Raw genomic sequence first — 18,672 nt, 5'->3', positions numbered from 1 at the left:
TTTTGGGCAGCAGGAGGCTTTACTGCTACAGCATGATGATTGATTGGCAAGCGGAGCAGCTCATTGGCTGTTCGCGCTCACTGACGTCATGGATCTACATGAGGTGCCGTTTTAAGATTAAGATTAAGATTAAGATTAAGTGACCCTTATTAGTCCCACAACTTGGAAATTCCACCTCCGCATTTAACCCATCCGTGAAGTGAAACACCACATACACTCTAGTGAGCACACACACACACTAGGGGGCAGTGCGCACACTTGCCCAGAGCGGTGGGCAGCCCAATCCCCAGCCCGGGGAGCGGTTGGGGGTTAGGTGTCTTGCTCAAGGACACCTCAGTCATGTGCTGTCGGCTCTGGGGATCGAACCGGCAACCTTCGGGTCCATGACTGCCCCTAAACTAAACTCCTATATTTCGAGTTTAAAAGCTCTTAAAATATAACAGCTATAAAATGGTGTCTAGTGCTAAGCAATGGGTTTGCTAGGAGACGCTCAAGCTATCCGAAAGTGTTTACTTCTTACTTTGCGCACAGACAGAAAAGAGAGACTTTGAAGATCACATTTGACAGGCAGCCGCTTCGGGTCAGACTCTGAAGATGAAGCTACACTAAATTCCCAGACTGTCAGTTGGTTGCTAAATTTCCTTCGGGATCAATAAAGTATCGATCTGGTCTGTGAGGAGCTGGAGAGCGAACGGCCGGCTGAGCAGCGAGTGGGCGGAGCTCGTTACTCTGACGTAGCAACCAAGCTGCTTGTTGCTGCTTGGATCTATAATTTGGCGGAAGGAACGGCGAACATTAAAACACATTAAACGACGCGGTTTGTTTATAACGGCCCAGTTTATTCATCTCTTACTCTATTTATTCAACTGTGGTGAAAAAGCAACAGAACACCGAGGTCGTGTGTTGTCGCTGTTGGCGCGAACTCTCCCTCTCGTGCTCTGCTGCGTATTTCCATCATTGGCCTGGTTCTTATTCCAGTTCCAGTGTACCGCGTACTGCACACCATGAAAAGGTATTCAAGACTCGTGACGTTATGTTTGCCGTCTCGCCCGCTGTAGTTCACCTCAACATGGCCAGAAGCTCTTAGATGGAGACATGACTTCACTAAGCCGTGCAGGGCCCCCCGCTGGCTCGCGCAGCCTTGAAATAACCTCATTACCCTTTGGCCATTACGAACAACGCTGGACCCTAAGATGCTTCTCACGGCCACTGCAGCGGGTCAACTGGGCGTGTCGTAAGCGCTGTAATAGCCAACAAATCATCGCAAACGCATGACACCCTTTTTAGAGGTTAAAAAGCCAAACATTTGCAGACGGTACTTTTGATACAATTAGACTCTGCCGCAAGAATTGGGCACGATGTGCCACCTGGTGGCAATACACAGTACAGCATGTCAACAAATGCTACACAGGCCTGTGTGTGACCTCCTGTCTTCAAATGCTAACAGAGGCAAAAGAAAGCAAATGATTCTTGTAAAAGAAATCAATTTATTGGTGTTTGAGGCCCTATCTCTCCATTCACTACATGTCTAGCTGGGTAAGAAAGTTTAGTGTGCATGTTTGAGCATAATAAAAAATATAAACCAAAAAAAAATAACAATGGTTGCAAAAAAATACTTTCTTCTTTCTTTTAACAATCACAATACAGTATACATTTTGAGCAACTGAACTTCATGCAAACCTACTTATTATAAAAGGGGGCAGGGCTATCGAGACTACCAGTTTAAACACCTGCAGCAGCCTAAAAACCTATCACTACACAAAATGTCTTGGAAAATGCAAAAAATAAAAAAATATATTAACTTAATAATCCAGCAGATGAAAACTGCATGTAGTCTGTGTTCTCAAAGTCTGTATTAGGTTCAGATATAAAAAAATGACTGACTTTAACTGTTAAAAGCACTGTTTGGCCCAAATCGAGTCCAATTACATAACAGCTCTTAAGACGCACTGTCAGAAATACAAGACCTAGTAAAAACAGATCCAGTCGCTGAATGACCCATTTCCAACCTGGATCTGACTTGTTTATAAGACAAGTAGTATCCATACAGTTCATAAGCACATAAAAATAGCAAAGGATAAACACAAATGCATTTCATGACCTTTTCAATGAATGATTGACCTGCACCAGTATTTATTACTTTCCTAGATGTACCCTAGAAAGTAGAAAAGTCCCTCAAACAACATAAGCATTACTGCAATCTGACTTTTCTGATCTGATTGCATTAGTTTGAGTCAGTGGCTTTAGAACTGCTAGGGCTGCAAAAGTTTTGCTCTTAACTGATTCATCATCCGCTGAGCGAGACATGATCTCACGAGAACGTCCAGGGACGGCCATGAGAAATATTGGGCAAAATGTGGAGGGAAATACTGACTTATTATGGTGGGAACAAACTAACGTGAAATTTGTAAACTAATGAAACTCCTCGTAAAGGTGGAGGTCAAAGCAGGGGACGACGGCGGGCTCGTCAACACTATTGGACAAACAACAATCCTGTCATTATTCCATGGATATCAATGTAAGCATGGCTGAAAAATCTCCTGAAAAACTCCAATAAGCGTGTAGATGAGTGCACAGCAAACGCATTACAAGCTGTAAAAATAAACAGCTCCACTAGCTAGTTTGTTTTGCTGGTGTTATTGCTTATACTTGACGTTAAATGACGAGAGGAACTGGGGGGCATAATTTAGAGGGGCCGTCCCCTAGCTCCAGAAGTTTGACAGTTGTCCCCAGACATGTTTTCTCATTTCCAGATCACGTGTCCTTGCAATCTCATGCTCTTGTAGCTGGATGCAAAACTCTTGCCACTTAGATTGTTAAAAGTAATGGGCGAAAAATCGAATATACACCAGTTTCCACTGACCATGTCAGACGAAACATATTTGGTGTCCAAATTTTCCTTCTTTAGTTTAGCGCTAGAGCTACAAGGCTAACACTGATAAACACCAGAAGTGATTATTAACCCAAACCTTTTCCGTAATTACATCCCCAAAACTTCTAACCTGCTCAAACTACATCTAGGGTTTCACTAAGGCTGTCCAGACTTGTCAATGTAGTTTAGGACAAAGTGAAAACTCACATTTATAATTCACAGCAAGTCACATGCACCTTAATGAAAACCTCAACGAGGTTTAAGAGTTGACAGAGGCTCTGGGGAAGTATTTACGGAAAAGATTTGGGTGACTACTGACTTCTAGTGTTTGTTAGCAACACTTAGCCTCATAGCCATAGAGCTAAACTAATGAAGCAAAACTTGGACACCACAGTGGAAAGCTGTGTAAATTAGAATTTTTGCTGAACCAGATGTTTATTAATGGCCACGTTGTCCATATCTGTTTGAATTCAAATGATCAGGAGGTTAAAAAACCTTTAGCTGTTGTATTAGTCAGTTTTACACTGGTTAGCACCTCCTTGCAATTACTACTGGTTATCTTGCTGCAGACATGTGGCATAAAAGGTTGGAGCAAAAATTTAGGTCTGATCATTTCAAGGCCACATGTGACAATGGCTGAAGCCCCTGAACCTGTTCAAAATTATTCCTGTGACAACCCAAATGCAATTCGACACATTAACTGGCCGTGTTATGTGTGTCAACCATTTTCTATCCTGTCACTTGAACCATCAAAGGATGTAGTAGTAATAACCCCATTTCACTGATCCTCTACTTGCTAACTGAACTCATTATTGCCTGTGCAGTGTAACAAACTACTCCAACCCTTCCAGGGTCAGTACCTTCTACTTTAAAAAGAACAATACAAAATGATCCCCCTCCGCCCGAGTCAAAACAATAGAAGAAGGAAAAAGAAAAAGAAAAAAAAAACACTTCCACCGTCTGTGGTTGAATATTGACCTGGTTGGAACAGGGCTGGAGACGGAGTCTTTGCCAGAGGCTCTGGGATCAGTCTGGCATAGTAGAGCACCCCCAGGTGGCTGCATTGAGTCCACTCCCCTCTGACTGAGCTGGCTGACCAGAGGCTTCCATCAGAGCACAGAGCTTCACACAGCCAGTCTGCTGTTGCTGCTGTTGGCCTGTAAGGGGCTCCAGGATGCCGTGTGCTGAGGGGGGTCCTGTGAGTAAGAGCGGCCCTCACAGCACGACTGGTTCTCCTCCTTAGCAATGCCTACAGCACACAGTCGCCGGTGCCGCAACAACCGGTCCGTCCTGGAGAAGTTCTGCCAGCAGGAGAGAACGAGGATGAGTGAGAAAGAAAGAGAAAGAGAGAGAAAGAAAGCAAGTCAAACACTATTATGTTATGTGAAGCAGAAGACTGCAATCTGTCCAGAGCTAGACCTGGACAGACTCCTCGCTATCCAGGTCTAGCTCTTGACTACAACGCTAGCACTAACTCTAAAGTATTATTTCAATTGACATCCCATTCTGATTTGAAAGATCAGTATTAGAGGTGTAATAATGCATCATGACATTGTGAAAGTGAGATGCAAAAACGTAGCAATGAGCATTGTGGAGATGCCATTTCATGCATTTACATTGTTTGAAAACAAAAGTTTGTAAACTAACAGCACAGCTTCTGCCCCACAGCTCTAATGTTATTAATAATACTCATAATTCTTTATTTGCATTTTGTTCAAAATATTGTGAAAATATCAAGTCATGAATCCAGTACGGAAAATCTAATCTATTTATGGGCTGAGCGTGTTGTTACACTCCTAATTAGTACTGGAGCCAGGTCCAATCTGAAAGCTTGTTCTAATTTCAATGCCTTGTTCAGACTATTTTACCCCATTGTGCTGTGTTTACGCTGCTGTCATAGAGGTGACATAAACAGACATTTTCCACAACTTGTAGTGCTGAGGCACATTTTCAGAAGCTAACAAGCAGTGTGCAGCGTGGAACTACTTTGAAGTAGAAAATGCAAACTTGCCAGTGTTTTGACTGCGGTTAGCCTAGCTGCCTTGTTTGAAAAGAAAAAAAAAAGCTAAACCAACTGCATGTAAAATTAGAGTGCATTTCTATGGCACAGAGAAAATCAGTAGTTTGCTCATGTTAGAGCAGCTGAAAGTAAACACATAAAACAGTAAAAAAAAATTAGACAGATTTGCAGAGATTTGAGTATGCAGATGCTTTATCACATTTTAAAAAAACAGTCCCAAAAAAGTATCAGGTATCACACTAAGGACAATAAACTGAGGCACAATGATTTCGGAGTCATCTTGGTACAGGCAGATTAGACAGGTGTTTAGATTCCAAGCTGATATTTGATGATGATGTATTCACTGTATTTAGGTGGCGCTGAGCTACTGTGCTAAATGTTATGTCTCTGTACTGTTAGTCTATGTCAGAGGTGTTCAGTCTTATCAGCAAAGGGCCAGTGTGGTTGCATGTTTTCATTCCCACCTGGTCTGATATCGTCCCAATGACTTCATTCCATAAATGTTTATGCATCTGCATCAGCATAGGCAGATATGTGAACTGGTTCAGAGAGTTCAAAACCCATTTTGGACTTTGAACTAAATATAATCCTTTTGCTTCGAGTGACCTAAAACCTTAATTATCTTTATCTTAGCAAATTAAATGACAGAAAATTCTATTTAGGTCACTAGTTTAGACGAAACAAACAACACTACCGACACTTTACCAAATGTTTCAGTAGTGACTGTTTTAGTAATGACCATTTTACCAAATTTTCAGCATAAATCAAAAATCACAGAACTGTATGTTTTCATTGAAACATAAAAATGTTTACTGAACTGCAGGAAAAAAGTTTGTTTCGATAGTGACAATTCCTAATGTTACACACTTATGATTTCTGGACATATTTACTTTAAAACAATGAGATGTAACTGCTTGCCATGTGGAACTGGAATGCAGTCTCAATGTGAAAATGTGGAACAGCATTTTTTGTACACACACACACTATATATATATATATATATATATATATATATATATATATATATATATGCGCGCACACACACACACACACAGTTAGGGCCAGAAATAGTTTTTTAGCTGTTGTAACATATTCAAGATGCAGTTGTATAACATGTATAAAGTTGTATAAAGTGCAGACTCTCAGCTTTGAGGGTATTCACATCCTAATTGGAGGAAGGGTTTAGGAATTATGGCTCTTTAATATGTAGCTGCCTCTTTTTCAAGGGTCCAAAGGTAATTCAACATGCAGTTAAAGTCACTCTCAATGGAAGTGAAACAGACCACAATTAGGCTGAAAAAAAGAAGAAATCCATCAGAGATAGCAGAAATTTTAGTAGTGGCCAAATCAACAGTTTGGTACATTCTGGGGGAAAAAGAGCCCACTGGTGAGCTCAGGAACTCAACAAGGCCTGGACATCCACAGAAGACAAAAGTCCACCCAAGCTAAAAAAACTCTCCAGGAAGTAGGTGTATCAGTATCTAAGTCTATCATAAACAGAAGACTTTATGAGAGCAAATACAGAGGGTTCACCACAAGGTGCAAACCACTAATCAGCCTTAAAAATAGGCCAGAATAGACTTTGCGAAAAAAACGTCTAAAGAAATCTGGAACTTCTGGAACAGCGGTCTTTGGACAGATGAAACTAAGATCAACCTGTACCAGAATGATGGGAAGAAGAAAGTATGGAGAAGGCTTGAAACGGCTCATGATCCAAAGCACACCACATCCTCTGTAAAACATGGTGGAGGCAGTGCGATCGCATGGGCATGCACAGCTTCCAATGGCACTGGGTCACTAGCGTTTACTGATGATACAACAGAAGACAGAAGCAGCCGGATGAATTCTGAAGTGTACAGGGATATGCCTTCTGCTCAGAATCAACCAAATGCAGCAAGGTTGATTGGACGTCGTTTCTCAGTGCAGATGGAGAATGACCCAAAACATACTGTGAAAGCAACCCAGGAGTTTAAGGCAAAGAAGTGGAATATTCTGCAATGACAATCTGCAATCAATCGCCAGATCTCAACCCGTTCGACCATGCATTTCACTTGCTTAAGACAAAACTTAAGGCAGAAAGACCCACAAACAAGCAACAACGGAAGACAGCTGCAGTAAAGGCCTGGCAAAGCATCACAAAGCAGGAAACCCAGCGTTTGGTGATGTCCATGAGTTCCAGACTTCAGGCAGTCATTGCCTGCAAAGGATTCTCAACAAAGTATTAAAAATGAACATTTTATTTATGGTAAAGTTAATTTGTCCAATTACTTTTGAGCCCATGAAATGAGGAGGCTTTGTAGAAAAATGGTTGCAATTCCTAAACATTTCATAGGATAATTTTGTGCAACCCCTTGAATTAAACCTAAAAGTCTACACTTCAATTGCATCTCAGTTGCTTCATTTCAAATCCAATGTGGTGGCATGCAGAGCCCAAAATCATGAAGATTGTGTTACTGTCCAAATATTTCTGGGCCTACCTGTATGAAAATTTCAATTTCACTTTAAAAGCAATCAAAAAGATCTTTAAAAAAACAAAAAATAAATGAATGAATGAGTAAGTAAATAAATATTTTTACAAGTTGAATTTACAGCCATCTCCAAATGGACAGCACCGTATAAACTATGATTTTGTTTATATGTGACTTACTTATTATCTGAATTAATGTCTTGAGTTTAAACAGATAAGAATCCTTGTGAATATCACAAGACTGAATACTTAAATACTGCTGTTTTTTTTTTTTTAAGTTTTCATTTTGTTTTTTTTGTTTGTTTTTTTACTCAATGGAATGGTCAATTTACATAAAACATTGCATTTTAAAATAACAAGCAGCACAGCATATCTTACCTGAATTGTCTTTAATAATATTAATGTACCTGAATTGTGCACTGTATGGCTGTATTAGCTATAAAAAATAAACATTGGACCAGGACTGGGGCAATTTTAATCCACTCTGATGAGGACTGGGGCAATTTTAATCCACTCTGAACAGGACTGAGAAAACGATCTATAAGTTTATAAACGTATTTCTGGACATTCTTACTTTCCAATGATTTCACTGATTACAGGTATCTCACTCAGGGTACATCAGTAGGTAGATATCTTGCATGCAAGTTACTGACCTGCTGACAGCGGTCACACTGATACGGCTTCTCTCCACTGTGTACACGCTTGTGTCTCTCCAGGTGATAGCGCTGAATAAACCGCATGTCACACATATCGCACCCAAAAGGCTTCTCTCCTACACACAAAACATACATTTATACAGTGAGGCACTCATATTAAAAAACAATCAGGTTATCGGTCATGTTATGTTCAATGGAGACAATAGGCCCTTTTCACAAGATTCGTGATTACTTCCGGGTAATCAGGGTAAAACTCACTTCTTCTCCATATAACTACTGCAGAAGCGATGACAAAATGTTATAGTAGTGACCTATAATGCTCAAACACTGAGCTGCAACTCAAACAGCGAGTGACAAACAGCGAGAACAAGCAGTTGACAGAAGCATTTATTTAACTTTAAACAGAGTTAATGTGTGGGAAAGCCTTGTTTTCACTGCCTCCCATCAAGCAGACTGTCTTTGTACGACATGCAGCGATTTCTGTAATATTTCTGTTTTCAAAACAAAGATGAACTTTTATATGTAGCATGAAATTGATGGATATTAAGCTGGCTGAGCTGGCTAGAAGCTATTACTAACAAAACTAGATTACCTGGCTAACATAAAGCAGCTTTCTTTTTCAAATGTCACTGCATAACCACAATGCTAGCTAAGTTAGCTAGGAGTCATGTTTTTGATTAAGCAGTGAAAGGTGCAATTTATCCGAAGTACTGCTTCAAAAATTGCCATGAACCTAGGAATAATCCTGTTTGGCAGATCGCTAACACAGCTAGCCAGCAAGCTTTAAAGTCTGCTACTCCTATGAAGCTGGTGTTCCTCATATTGCTAATGCTAGGCTAGCTAATTGGCTACTATAGCCTGCTAGCCTACCATAAGCTAAGCCAGAGTTTAAACGATTTCTGTGAAATGGACTTTACATACAGAAGTTTTGGTTCTGCAGCTAAATGTGTCACAGAACCTGCTCCACATTAGCCGGCTAATAAAAGCTAGTTAGCTTCCTTGTTTGGGAACACAGCTACAGTTAGAAATGGCTTCTAGCATAGCTAACTAGCTACAGCTAAACATCATCTATCTAACTCATTCTACATATAAAAGTTCTTCTTTCTTTTGAAAACAGAAATATTACAGAAATTGCCGGCATGTTGTACAAAGGTAGAGAGACTGCTTGATGCGAGCAGCTGCAGCAGCAGTAAGCAGGGCTACATCACAGACACAGCAATTTATCTCTGTTTAAAGTTTCATCGGTGCTTCCATTCACTTCCTAATCTCACTGTTTGGGCATGAAAACTAACATATGTCTGTTGTAGCTCAGTATTTGAGCGTTATGGTTCACTACTACAACATATTGTCATCATTTCTACAGTAGTTGTATGGCGCGGAAGTTTTTAACACTGCTAAAGCTTAAACCGGAGGTAATCACAACTCTTTGTGAAAAGGGCCCATTGATTATTCAATCTGACTGTTGAAGCGAAGAAAGCAAATGTCTTAACACCCATGACCTGAATTAATTCTGCTACTTTACTGATACCGAGATGTTCCGCTGCACACAGACAGTATGTATGATCTCTGTTGAAAAGAACATAATGGGCTGCTCCACATAAGCTTTGGGGTGCATTGCCCCAGCACTGGTGTGTGGAGAAGAGGAACTATGTGGTGGAGCTCCATCCAATACCTATGGGATGAGTTGGAGCAGCTTTTGTGATCTAGAACTAATCATCCAACTTCAGGGTTCAGCAATGTTCCTGCATCTACTGTAGAGCCCTCTGAGAAGAGTAGAGACTATTACTGCAGTAAAAAGGGAACAAACTCCTTATCAATACCATTGAATTTAGAAGAAACGCTAGATAAGCCTGTGTCTACAAACTTTTGGATGTAAACAGTAGTGTGCAAAAGTTAGAGTACAAGTTATTAATTTTTCAGGAAATATTTCTGAGGCGAATAGATAGATAAGGTGATTTACCTGTGCAATGATGCGGGGGGGGGAGTAAAAAGAAAAGACTTCTCAAAGCTGGAGTTCATTAAAAGATAAAGAGAACACTGGACTCCTAATAACCACAAAGACCTGGTAGATCACCACAACCGTCACCATTAGATTAACATTACTTGGTTTCATCTTTGAAATAGAGGTGAAAAACAAGCTTCACTGTTACACAATTGGGACTCCTAACATATATGCAACACCCCCCCCCCAATAAAAAAATTAACAATTTGTACTAAATGGCCATTTTGGTAGACAATAAATAATTAACTTAAATAAATGAAGGATGATCTCTGACTTTTGCGCAGTACTGTAGTACTGTCATTGGTAATAATAGCACTGTGGAAAACAATTCCTAGTTACCCAAGCTATCTAGCTACCACCATTAACTAGAACAAAATGGGAGCTAATGAGCACGGTGAGTCAAATCATTAAAAGCACACATGATAAAATGCCAGATCACGTTTTTGTTACATTGGATTACTGAGCATACACAAGGACACGAATGAGCCATGAATCTCATGGTACAGTTGAAATTCAAGCAGTTTTTGGCCCACAGCGCAGGTGCTTGCCTTTTCTGCTTTTACAGCTTAATTTGTGCTGCATGAAAGCAGGAGTCAGGTAATATTGAAAAGCACACCTGTATGGGTGAGAATGTGCCGTTTCAGGTGGTAACTACTCCGGAACGCTCCGTAGCAGTGCTCACAGATGAAATTCTTCTGGACTTGGGAGTTGAGGGAGCTGTCATCACTGGGATCAGGCATCTCCACCTGTATACATACAAACACAAACTCACAAAAATCAAAAGGGAAGAGACTTCACACTTCAGAAATATATGTGCATACACTTGAAAATGGAAATTCAGATAAATTCTTGCAAAGAAGCATGCAATCACGCAGACAGGCTGGTTACTTGCCTGTGCTTTTTCTCTCACTTTGGTAGGTATTCCTGTCTTTCTGTTCTTCTTCTTTGGCTGCAGGTTCTGGCTGGACTGCATGTCCTTCTCCTCCAGCAGCCTGGAAGAGTGGAACTCTCCATCCTTATTAATGAGCTGCAAGCACAAACAAATGAAGTCTATTAGATTACTTCTCCACCTCTTACCAGTTTGCTTTCCATATTATTTTTTGCTGAAATTTCACTTGTCCTATTTAACTTAAAAATAGTTTTAAATGTTGACAACAGTGCAATAGGAGCAAATCTGGGAGGAAAAAACTCTGGCCACTTTGCCTAACAAGCCAATAAATTAATTGCCTTCACTGACAACTGACATTAAGCTATACAGACATTTACAATGAGGCATATTCCAAAAAGCGAATAACAAAACCAAGTAATAGAAAACGGCACCTCCATTTTATTTGTACCCTATAAACAAGGCCAACTGCTTAATCCTCAATTTTCATGACAAAATTTCCATTTTTGTCGAAGGTCGAATTAGAAGGAGAAAGAAAATGATCTCCAAAATACCACTCACAAAGCAATGCAACTACTGTTTTGTTGAGTGGAGTTACTGTATGGAAGTGTGCCACTTGTTGCATAACACTGCCAGGAATGTCTGGGTGATAATGATTTGATACAGTTTGCTTTGGGAAATTACACAGATCCTTTATCCAGTACAAATGGGCCAGTCAAATTAAGCCCAGATTACATTACCGGACCTCCTCTGGCAAAACTAATCCAGGACTTAAGTGGAGTGAAATTTCGTTTTCCTGTATGAATTCCACAAAATCCTCCGTGATTCCATGAAAATGGCTGCCACAGAGCCAAGCTTACCATTGGTGGGCAGCTGACTCCAGAGGGCAGGACCATGTGGCTGTGGTGACTATGAGCATCCTGGCTGTGGTTCTGGTTGTGGTTTTGGTTCTGGTTGTGGTTGTGGTTGTGGTTATGCCCATGGCTGTGGCTGTGGTTGTCTCTCTGACCCTGGCCCAGTGGAGTGGCCATCTTTTTATGGCTGGGTGTGGAAGTGGCCTGCATCAAAGCCATACTGGAGAGCACTGCCTCACAGCCCAGCAACCCAGCCTGCATATACAAACACAAGTGTTAAAGTAATCTGAGCCATCGACATTTCCTAATTTCCCTTTTTCCTGATCACTGCTAATATTGATTTGTCAGATTGAACTGATTGATTTTGCTGACTTCCAGTTGGGAGGCTGGTTAAGTCAGAGGTTAAGGGTGAATTTGAGAATGTATGCAGAGGTCACAAACAGATTAGGAGCGGATGTGAACATGAAGCACATTTTGGCACCACAGGACTAGCAGTGGAAGCATGTGACAGGAACAAAACACTTAAGCTCTGAACGCAAAGATATGAAACTGAAACAAATGCAAATAAGGGGGAAAACAAACACTGACCCATTTCATGTGCTCTCGGACTGAGTTGCTGGAAAGTTGTGACATCGCAGGGATGAGAGTGTGTGCGTGTGTTGGGGGACAGAGAGCTTCGCACTTGGTAGAGTGAATGAACAGATACCACACAAGCCACAATCATCAGGGGCGCAAGCCTAAAAACAGAGGGGGGGGGGTGTGATGTAAGGCCAAGAAACTGTCCACCCATAAGAAGCTAAGAAGCCCCCAGAAGCTCAGCTTTAGACAACAAATCAAAACATTTACATGCTAAAATCAGGCATTTGCACGTTCTCCCACAGTCCCTCATAGAAATGCATCATTAGATTTAGGCCTGATTATTTCAGGGTCTTTCATTTCAAAGCTCTCAAAGCAAGTGTGTTCAAGGATCACTTTTGGTTCTAAAAAACTTACTTTGAGATGCCTGATACATCTGCTAATAGGCATCTTTATGATAGGGGTGGGGAAAAAAATTGATTCTTGTCGAACTGTGATTCCGAATTGTTTCACTGAGCATTATAATGGAACCTTTTGTTTAAGGAATTCCATTGATTTTTCATCATTTCTGCTTAAGTAAAGTGTCAAGATGTTAACAGAGTGGTTTGATGTGAAATGGTAATAGTTTACACTGGTGCTGATCGAAAATAGACATCTGAAGATTATGGAAAAATAATAAAAAATTATGGAAAACTTGCATGATATCTGAGGGTTTGTTTTATGACACTTTTGAGACAGAGGACTAAAGATTTTGAATATTTTGGCCTGAAACTTTTTTTTTTCTATCCATGACGGAGAGGTACAAACAGGACATTGTAAGGCAAGTAGTATGCAAAGAAATTTTACTTTTTCAGGTTTAACACTATTTCATCATTTTTAACATTACATATTAAAACTCATGTAGGCTCTCGCATCATTCTGAATAGTAAATAAAATGGCCATTTTTGTTGTAGACATTGCAAGACTCTGGTTTATGTTACCATCACTGTAAAAAAAAAAGTCAATAAAACAGTCAGTAATTTTCTCTATAAACCATTTCACATCAAAAATTCTCAACTTTTTAGGTAAACTGCAGGTGAAGTATCCCGGTGGCTTAGCTGAGTTCTAAAATTATGAAAATATAGTACTTTGTGGTTATCCACACACATCTACAGCTGAATTTTATAGCAATCCTAAAGCGATGGAAAACACCTAGTACTCACTCACTCACTCACACCCGCACTCTGAAGTTTCTCATAGGTTATTAGCATGTATCACACTTCAATCGATGAACAAGCAGGAAAATAGCTGTCAAAAAACATCCTCATTGTTATAGTATTTACCATGAGATTTCCAAGAACAGTGTTTCTTTAAATCGATTAACGTGAAGAAAGAACATAAGCCAAAAAATTAATATAAAGTACTTATAAGCTGTAGCAAACCTTGTTAATAATAAATCATAAGCTGCGTGAAGATGCATAAAGAATCATTTTCAAATCGCATCTTGCACCCTAAACGGAAATCGAAAACAATCCATCTGCAAGGTGCCTAAAGATTCCCACCCCTACTTCATAGACATCAATCCTGATTAGCCTGTTGTGTTGTAATGAAAGAAAGCAACGAGGAAAGCCACAATTAACAGTAGCCATTCCACACTAGTCAAATACAGCAGCCACATAATGTAGAAATAAATCAGATGAAGCATGATTTAAAAGAATAATAAACTAGAAAATAAGACTCAATGGAGGGAACTGTACAAGACAAAAATTCAAAAGCAATGAAATGTGTACAGGTGGTTAAAATTACGGTCACAGTTGGTAAGCGCTTATTAAAGTGTGTCTAGCTACTTGGCTACACATACATAGTTTTTACAGAGAAAAATGTATTTCTTTTCAGCAAATGGTGTAAAAAAGCAATGCTTGCTCTATTTACATACTCTGTGTGCTGCTCTTCAATGTCTGACAGGGTTTGCGTAGTGCTGGGTGATCTATCATTTATACCAGTATAACATGGCATTTACATACTGTGATGCTGCTTTTGCATCTCAATTTCAGCAATATGTTTATCAGCACATTCATGACATAATGACCATAAAAAGTGCCAGGTGATTTTTTTATGTACTTTACATATCCAGAGCCTGACAGTTAAATGGGAATTCCAATGGCAAAAAAACTTTTACGATGTACAACCCCATTTCCAAAAAAGTTTGGATGCCGTGTTAAATGTAAATAAAAACAAAACGCAATGATTTGAACCCTATATTTAATTGAAAATAGTACAAAGACAACATATCACATGTTGAAACTGAGAAATTTTATTGTTTATTGAAATATATTTGTCCATTTTTAATTTGACGCTCCAAAAACGTCGGGCCGGCGGCAACAAAGGCTAGTAAAGTTGTCCAATGCTAAAAGAAACTTATTGGCAACAGGTCAGTAACACGATTTGGTACAAAAAGAGCCTGAGACTTTCAGAAGTACAGATGAGTTAGAAGTCTCAGAGAATCTGGAGAAATCTCTGTATGCAAGGGACAAGGCTGAAAACCAATATTGTCTGACTCATGATTTTGGGCCCTTAGATGCTACTGCATTAAAAACGGACATGATTCTGTAGTGGAAGTCACTGCATGGGATCTGCAACACTTCTGAAAAACACTGTCTGTGTAAATAGTTAATCAATGCATCCACAAATGCAAGTTAAAACTCACGCAAAGAAGAAACTAAATACAAACAAGACCCGTAAATGCTGCCGTCTTCTCTGGGCCTGAGCTCATTTAAAATGGACTGAAGTGAAGTGAAAAAGTGTCCTGTGGTCTGACAAACATTCGAAATTCTTTTTGGAAATCATGGACACTGTGTCCTCTCAGCTAAAGACCACCCAGCTTGTTATCAGTGCACAGTTCAAAAGTATAGGAGGGCATTAGTGCACATGGCATGGGTGGCATGTACATCTGTGAAGGCATCATTAATGCTGAATATATACAGGCTTTGGCTACATGTTGTCTGGATGGCAGCATCTTTTTTTCAGGGAAAGCCTTGTTTCATTTCAGCAAGACAATGTAATATTCTGCATATATTACAAAAGCATGGCTCTGTAGCAAAAAAGTCTGGGTGCTAAACTGACCTGCCAGCAGTCCAGACCTGTCACCACCAAAAACATTTGGAGGGTTATGAAATGAAATATAGGACAAAGCATATCCTGAACCTTTGAGCAGCTGAAATCCTACATCAAACAAGAATAGGAAAATATTTCACTTTCAAAACTACATCAGTTAGTCCGCTCAGGTCCCAAACATAGTTTTGTTAAAAGAAGAGGTGATGAAACAACAGTGGTAAACATGCCCCCATCCCAACCTTTTTTGGAATGAGTCACTGGCATCAAATTCAAAATGGGCATATATTTTTCAAAAAACAATAACATTTCTCAGTTTCAACATTTGATATGTTGTCTTTGCAGTTTCCTTTAAAAATACGGTTTACATGATTTGCACATCGTTGCATTCCATTTCAGCGTCACAACTTTTTTGGAAACGGGGTTGTAAATAAAGTCACTGAGAGTAGTTTGATGTGAAATGTTCCATTCTAGATGAACATCAGAATTGCTCACAGTGGCAGTGCTATGACCCTAAAAACGTTTTCCCCCCACTTGTGGTTTTTAACAAATAACATGGCTATATTTGCATTGCGGACATTGTGACTCCTGGTTCCTATCACCACCACCACTGTAAAGAAATCTGAGTCGATCAGCTTCTCTTCAAATGAACCAATTCATGTCAAATCACTCCTTGACTGAATGACTGAATCATGCAGAAATGTTGAAAAATCAGTGGAATTCTCCTTTAACAACGAAGCGCATCACTCCATAAAAATATGGTATGTTTTCTTTCTGGAAATGTGCAGTGCAATAAAACCAAAAGGTATGCGAGTTTCTTTTTTAGAACAAAACAGCAGTAATCAGGAGGCCATTAACTTCATCAACAAAGGTTTTTGCCATTTGGTACAATTATATATTCACAAAATACTGTGGTACTGAATTTGATCAATATCGCCCAGCACTAGTTATATAAATACTTATAGGGGTATTCCGCCAATTTTTCAAAATTTCTGACCAATCCAGTCCTTGAGATGGTAAACTGAGTCATTTAGAGTGGTTTGATAAGAAATGATTAATCATAGAGAAAATTAAAGACTCTGAGTTCTTTACAGTAGTGCTGATAGGAACCAGAGATCCTGACGTCTTCAACACACATCTTATTTACTATCCAAAAACCACCACACTTGAACATACTTCATCATCATCATCATCAGGTCATACCATTAACATTCTTAAGTGTTCTGAGTTTTTAACATGTAACGTTGATAATGGCAAACTAGTCATACAACTGAAAAAGTAAGTTTTCTTTGGGGACTATTTTGCCTTACAACACCCTGTATGTACCCCTTTCACTCACCACCATAAATGGGTTAAAATAAATGGTTTGAAACACGTTTTAAGCCAAAGCTTTATCACAAAACTGTCAAATTCTGTCATGACTTCAGGGAGTATAATCATAAACACTTCATGTAGGTTAATAGCTTTCTGTGAGGGAGAGGCACAAACTCTTCAGACGTCTGGTTCCTATCACCACCACTGTGAACAATTCTGACTCTGAGCGTCTCTCTAGAGCAGAGCATTTCACATCAAATCACCCCGATTCACTTTCTTTAAACCTAAATTTTTTTTTTTTTTTGTTACAATTTTTTTGAGAAATCGGTGGAGTTTCCCTCCATGTATTATGGCTAATAGTATTTCTATGTACTTTGCCTCGTCAGGTTTCTGGTATAATGGAATAACGAAACCCAACAGAACTGTCCGCTCAGTATAGAAGATCCAGCCAAGCAGCTCCACCGTCGCTGGAGACACTAACTCTAAAGTGCTGTGGAGCTCGTTAGCCTGATGCTAAGCTAAACCCCATTCACCATCTGTTCAATCAACACAGCAGCAGCAGCAGCAGCAGGACGAGGCTGAGCTCAGCGCCTTGTTCTCCGGCTTCTTGCTCGAACTGTCCCGTTCCACCTTAAATGGAGCGGCAGTTACATTCGGACGCCCCAGGCGTTATAATAATCACTGCTGCACCATTTAAGGTGGAACGGGAAAAACCAAAAAAACAGCCGAACTGAGCCGCGGAGCAGCAGCGGGGCGGTGAGCTTCACTCCAGCGGCCCGGATTAAACGGCACGCAGCCGCGTGTTTACCGACTGCGCTGCAGGTTACATCACTCGGTCTCACTCAGCTCCGGCTCGGCCCGCTCGGCCGGCTCGGTCCGCGTTACCTTCTCGTCTCTCTCTGCGCGATTTCTCTCCTCCGACTTCCAATTTTTCCCCAGTTTACAAACACAGGAAACGCTACCGGAAGTGCTCTCGGGGGAGCGCGGAGCACGTGACCGGGACACGGCGAGTGACTCTGTTCCTCCGATCCAGCAGGGGGCGCTGACCAGTAAACCCAGCTTAACTTAACCAATTTAATTAACGTTTTTATATCATTAAAAAGGGAATAACAAGACGGACTGTACAACCAGATAACTTCTCAGACGCTAGAGGGCGCTCCCGAGTGAGTCCAAAATGAATGGGTTGATATGGAGCGTTTGAGCAAGATCATAGTTTATAAATGCTGAAATATTTTAATGTAAAATTATGCAATAATTTCCTGAACACTGAATATCATAAAACATTTGAACACTGCTGTTATATATTTAAGAGCTTTTAAACTCGAACTATGGGAGTTTAAAACGGCGCCTCGTGTATGTGCTGTGACGTCAGTGAGCGCGAACAGCCAATGATCTGCTCCGCTCGCCAATCAATCATCACGCCCCGCCTCCTGCTGCCCAAAACCCGTTACCTGTAGAAAAAAAGAAAACATATAGGAGATTTCTTTGTTTTTTTGTTTTTTTTACTGAAATGCATCCTTCTACTTGCTAAAATTAAAGAAACGTTCTGGGTAAAAGTTTAGAAACTATTTTGACTTTTCGTTTTTAGCCGTTGAGCTCCGTTCACTCCCATTCACCGAGGACTCACTCGCGGGCGCCCTCTGCTGATTAGCAGTCCTGTTTTTGAAGTAACGAGGGGATCTTAAACCGGCTCTGGTAGCCCCTTTGAACCATTGCTGTCATTCAAAAGAGACAGAGTTTAAAAAAAAAAAAAGTGAAGTACAGATAAAAAAAACAAAACATAATTAAAAACAACACTAAAAACAATTAAAACAAAGGAATAAAACAAATTTAAAAGAGAAATACATTAAAATAAAAAAATAATAAAAAATAAAATAAAATTAGAAATTAAATTAGGATAGTTAATCAACTAGAAAACTGGAAACTAGAAAAAAA

At 40.0% G+C, this 18,672-nt stretch overlaps 1 protein-coding gene across 4 annotated transcripts; it reads right to left on the bottom strand.

Moving 5' to 3' along the window:
- Positions 1 to 1,467: 1,467 nt before the first annotated feature.
- Positions 1,468 to 17,732, bottom strand: znf740b (zinc finger protein 740b). Of its 4 annotated transcripts, none has more exons than XM_017707929.2 (7): positions 17,623 to 17,713; positions 12,346 to 12,494; positions 11,764 to 12,012; positions 10,910 to 11,044; positions 10,634 to 10,763; positions 8,013 to 8,131; positions 3,997 to 4,173 (listed from the first exon to the last, which is right to left on the bottom strand). In XM_017707929.2, the coding sequence occupies exons 2-7, from the start codon at positions 12,388 to 12,390 to the stop codon at positions 3,997 to 3,999; spliced, it is 855 nt and encodes a 284-aa protein (XP_017563418.1). In that variant the 5' UTR covers positions 12,391 to 12,494; positions 17,623 to 17,713. The 4 variants fall into 4 exon arrangements, with proteins under 4 accessions (XP_037397324.1, XP_017563418.1, XP_017563419.1 ...); XM_017707930.2 differs by having other exon boundaries at positions 17,546 to 17,646; XM_037541427.1 differs by lacking the exon at positions 17,623 to 17,713 and having other exon boundaries at positions 1,468 to 4,173; positions 12,346 to 12,390.
- Positions 17,733 to 18,672: the final 940 nt, after the last annotated feature.

The sequence above is a fragment of the Pygocentrus nattereri genome, chromosome 9 (assembly GCF_015220715.1).
Source record: "Pygocentrus nattereri isolate fPygNat1 chromosome 9, fPygNat1.pri, whole genome shotgun sequence".
In the NCBI taxonomy this organism is placed as follows: Eukaryota; Metazoa; Chordata; class Actinopteri; order Characiformes; family Serrasalmidae; genus Pygocentrus; species Pygocentrus nattereri.
Note: the sequence above shows the minus strand (reverse complement) of the source record. Positions and strands in the feature narration are given on the sequence as shown.

What these genes read in the sequence shown, in the direction of transcription:
- znf740b (XM_017707929.2), bottom strand. Translation starts at nt 12,390, where the DNA reads ATGTCACAACTTTCCAGCAACTCAGTCCGAGAGCACATGAAATGG. An exon ending in TCCGAGAGCACATGAAATGG is followed by an intron (nt 12,013 to 12,345) that starts GTCAGTGTTTGT and finishes TTGTATATGCAG; the next exon opens with GCTGGGTTGCTGGGCTGTGA. An exon ending in AGTGTGACCGCTGTCAGCAG is followed by an intron (nt 4,174 to 8,012) that starts GTCAGTAACTTG and finishes TCCTGCTGGCAG; the next exon opens with AACTTCTCCAGGACGGACCG.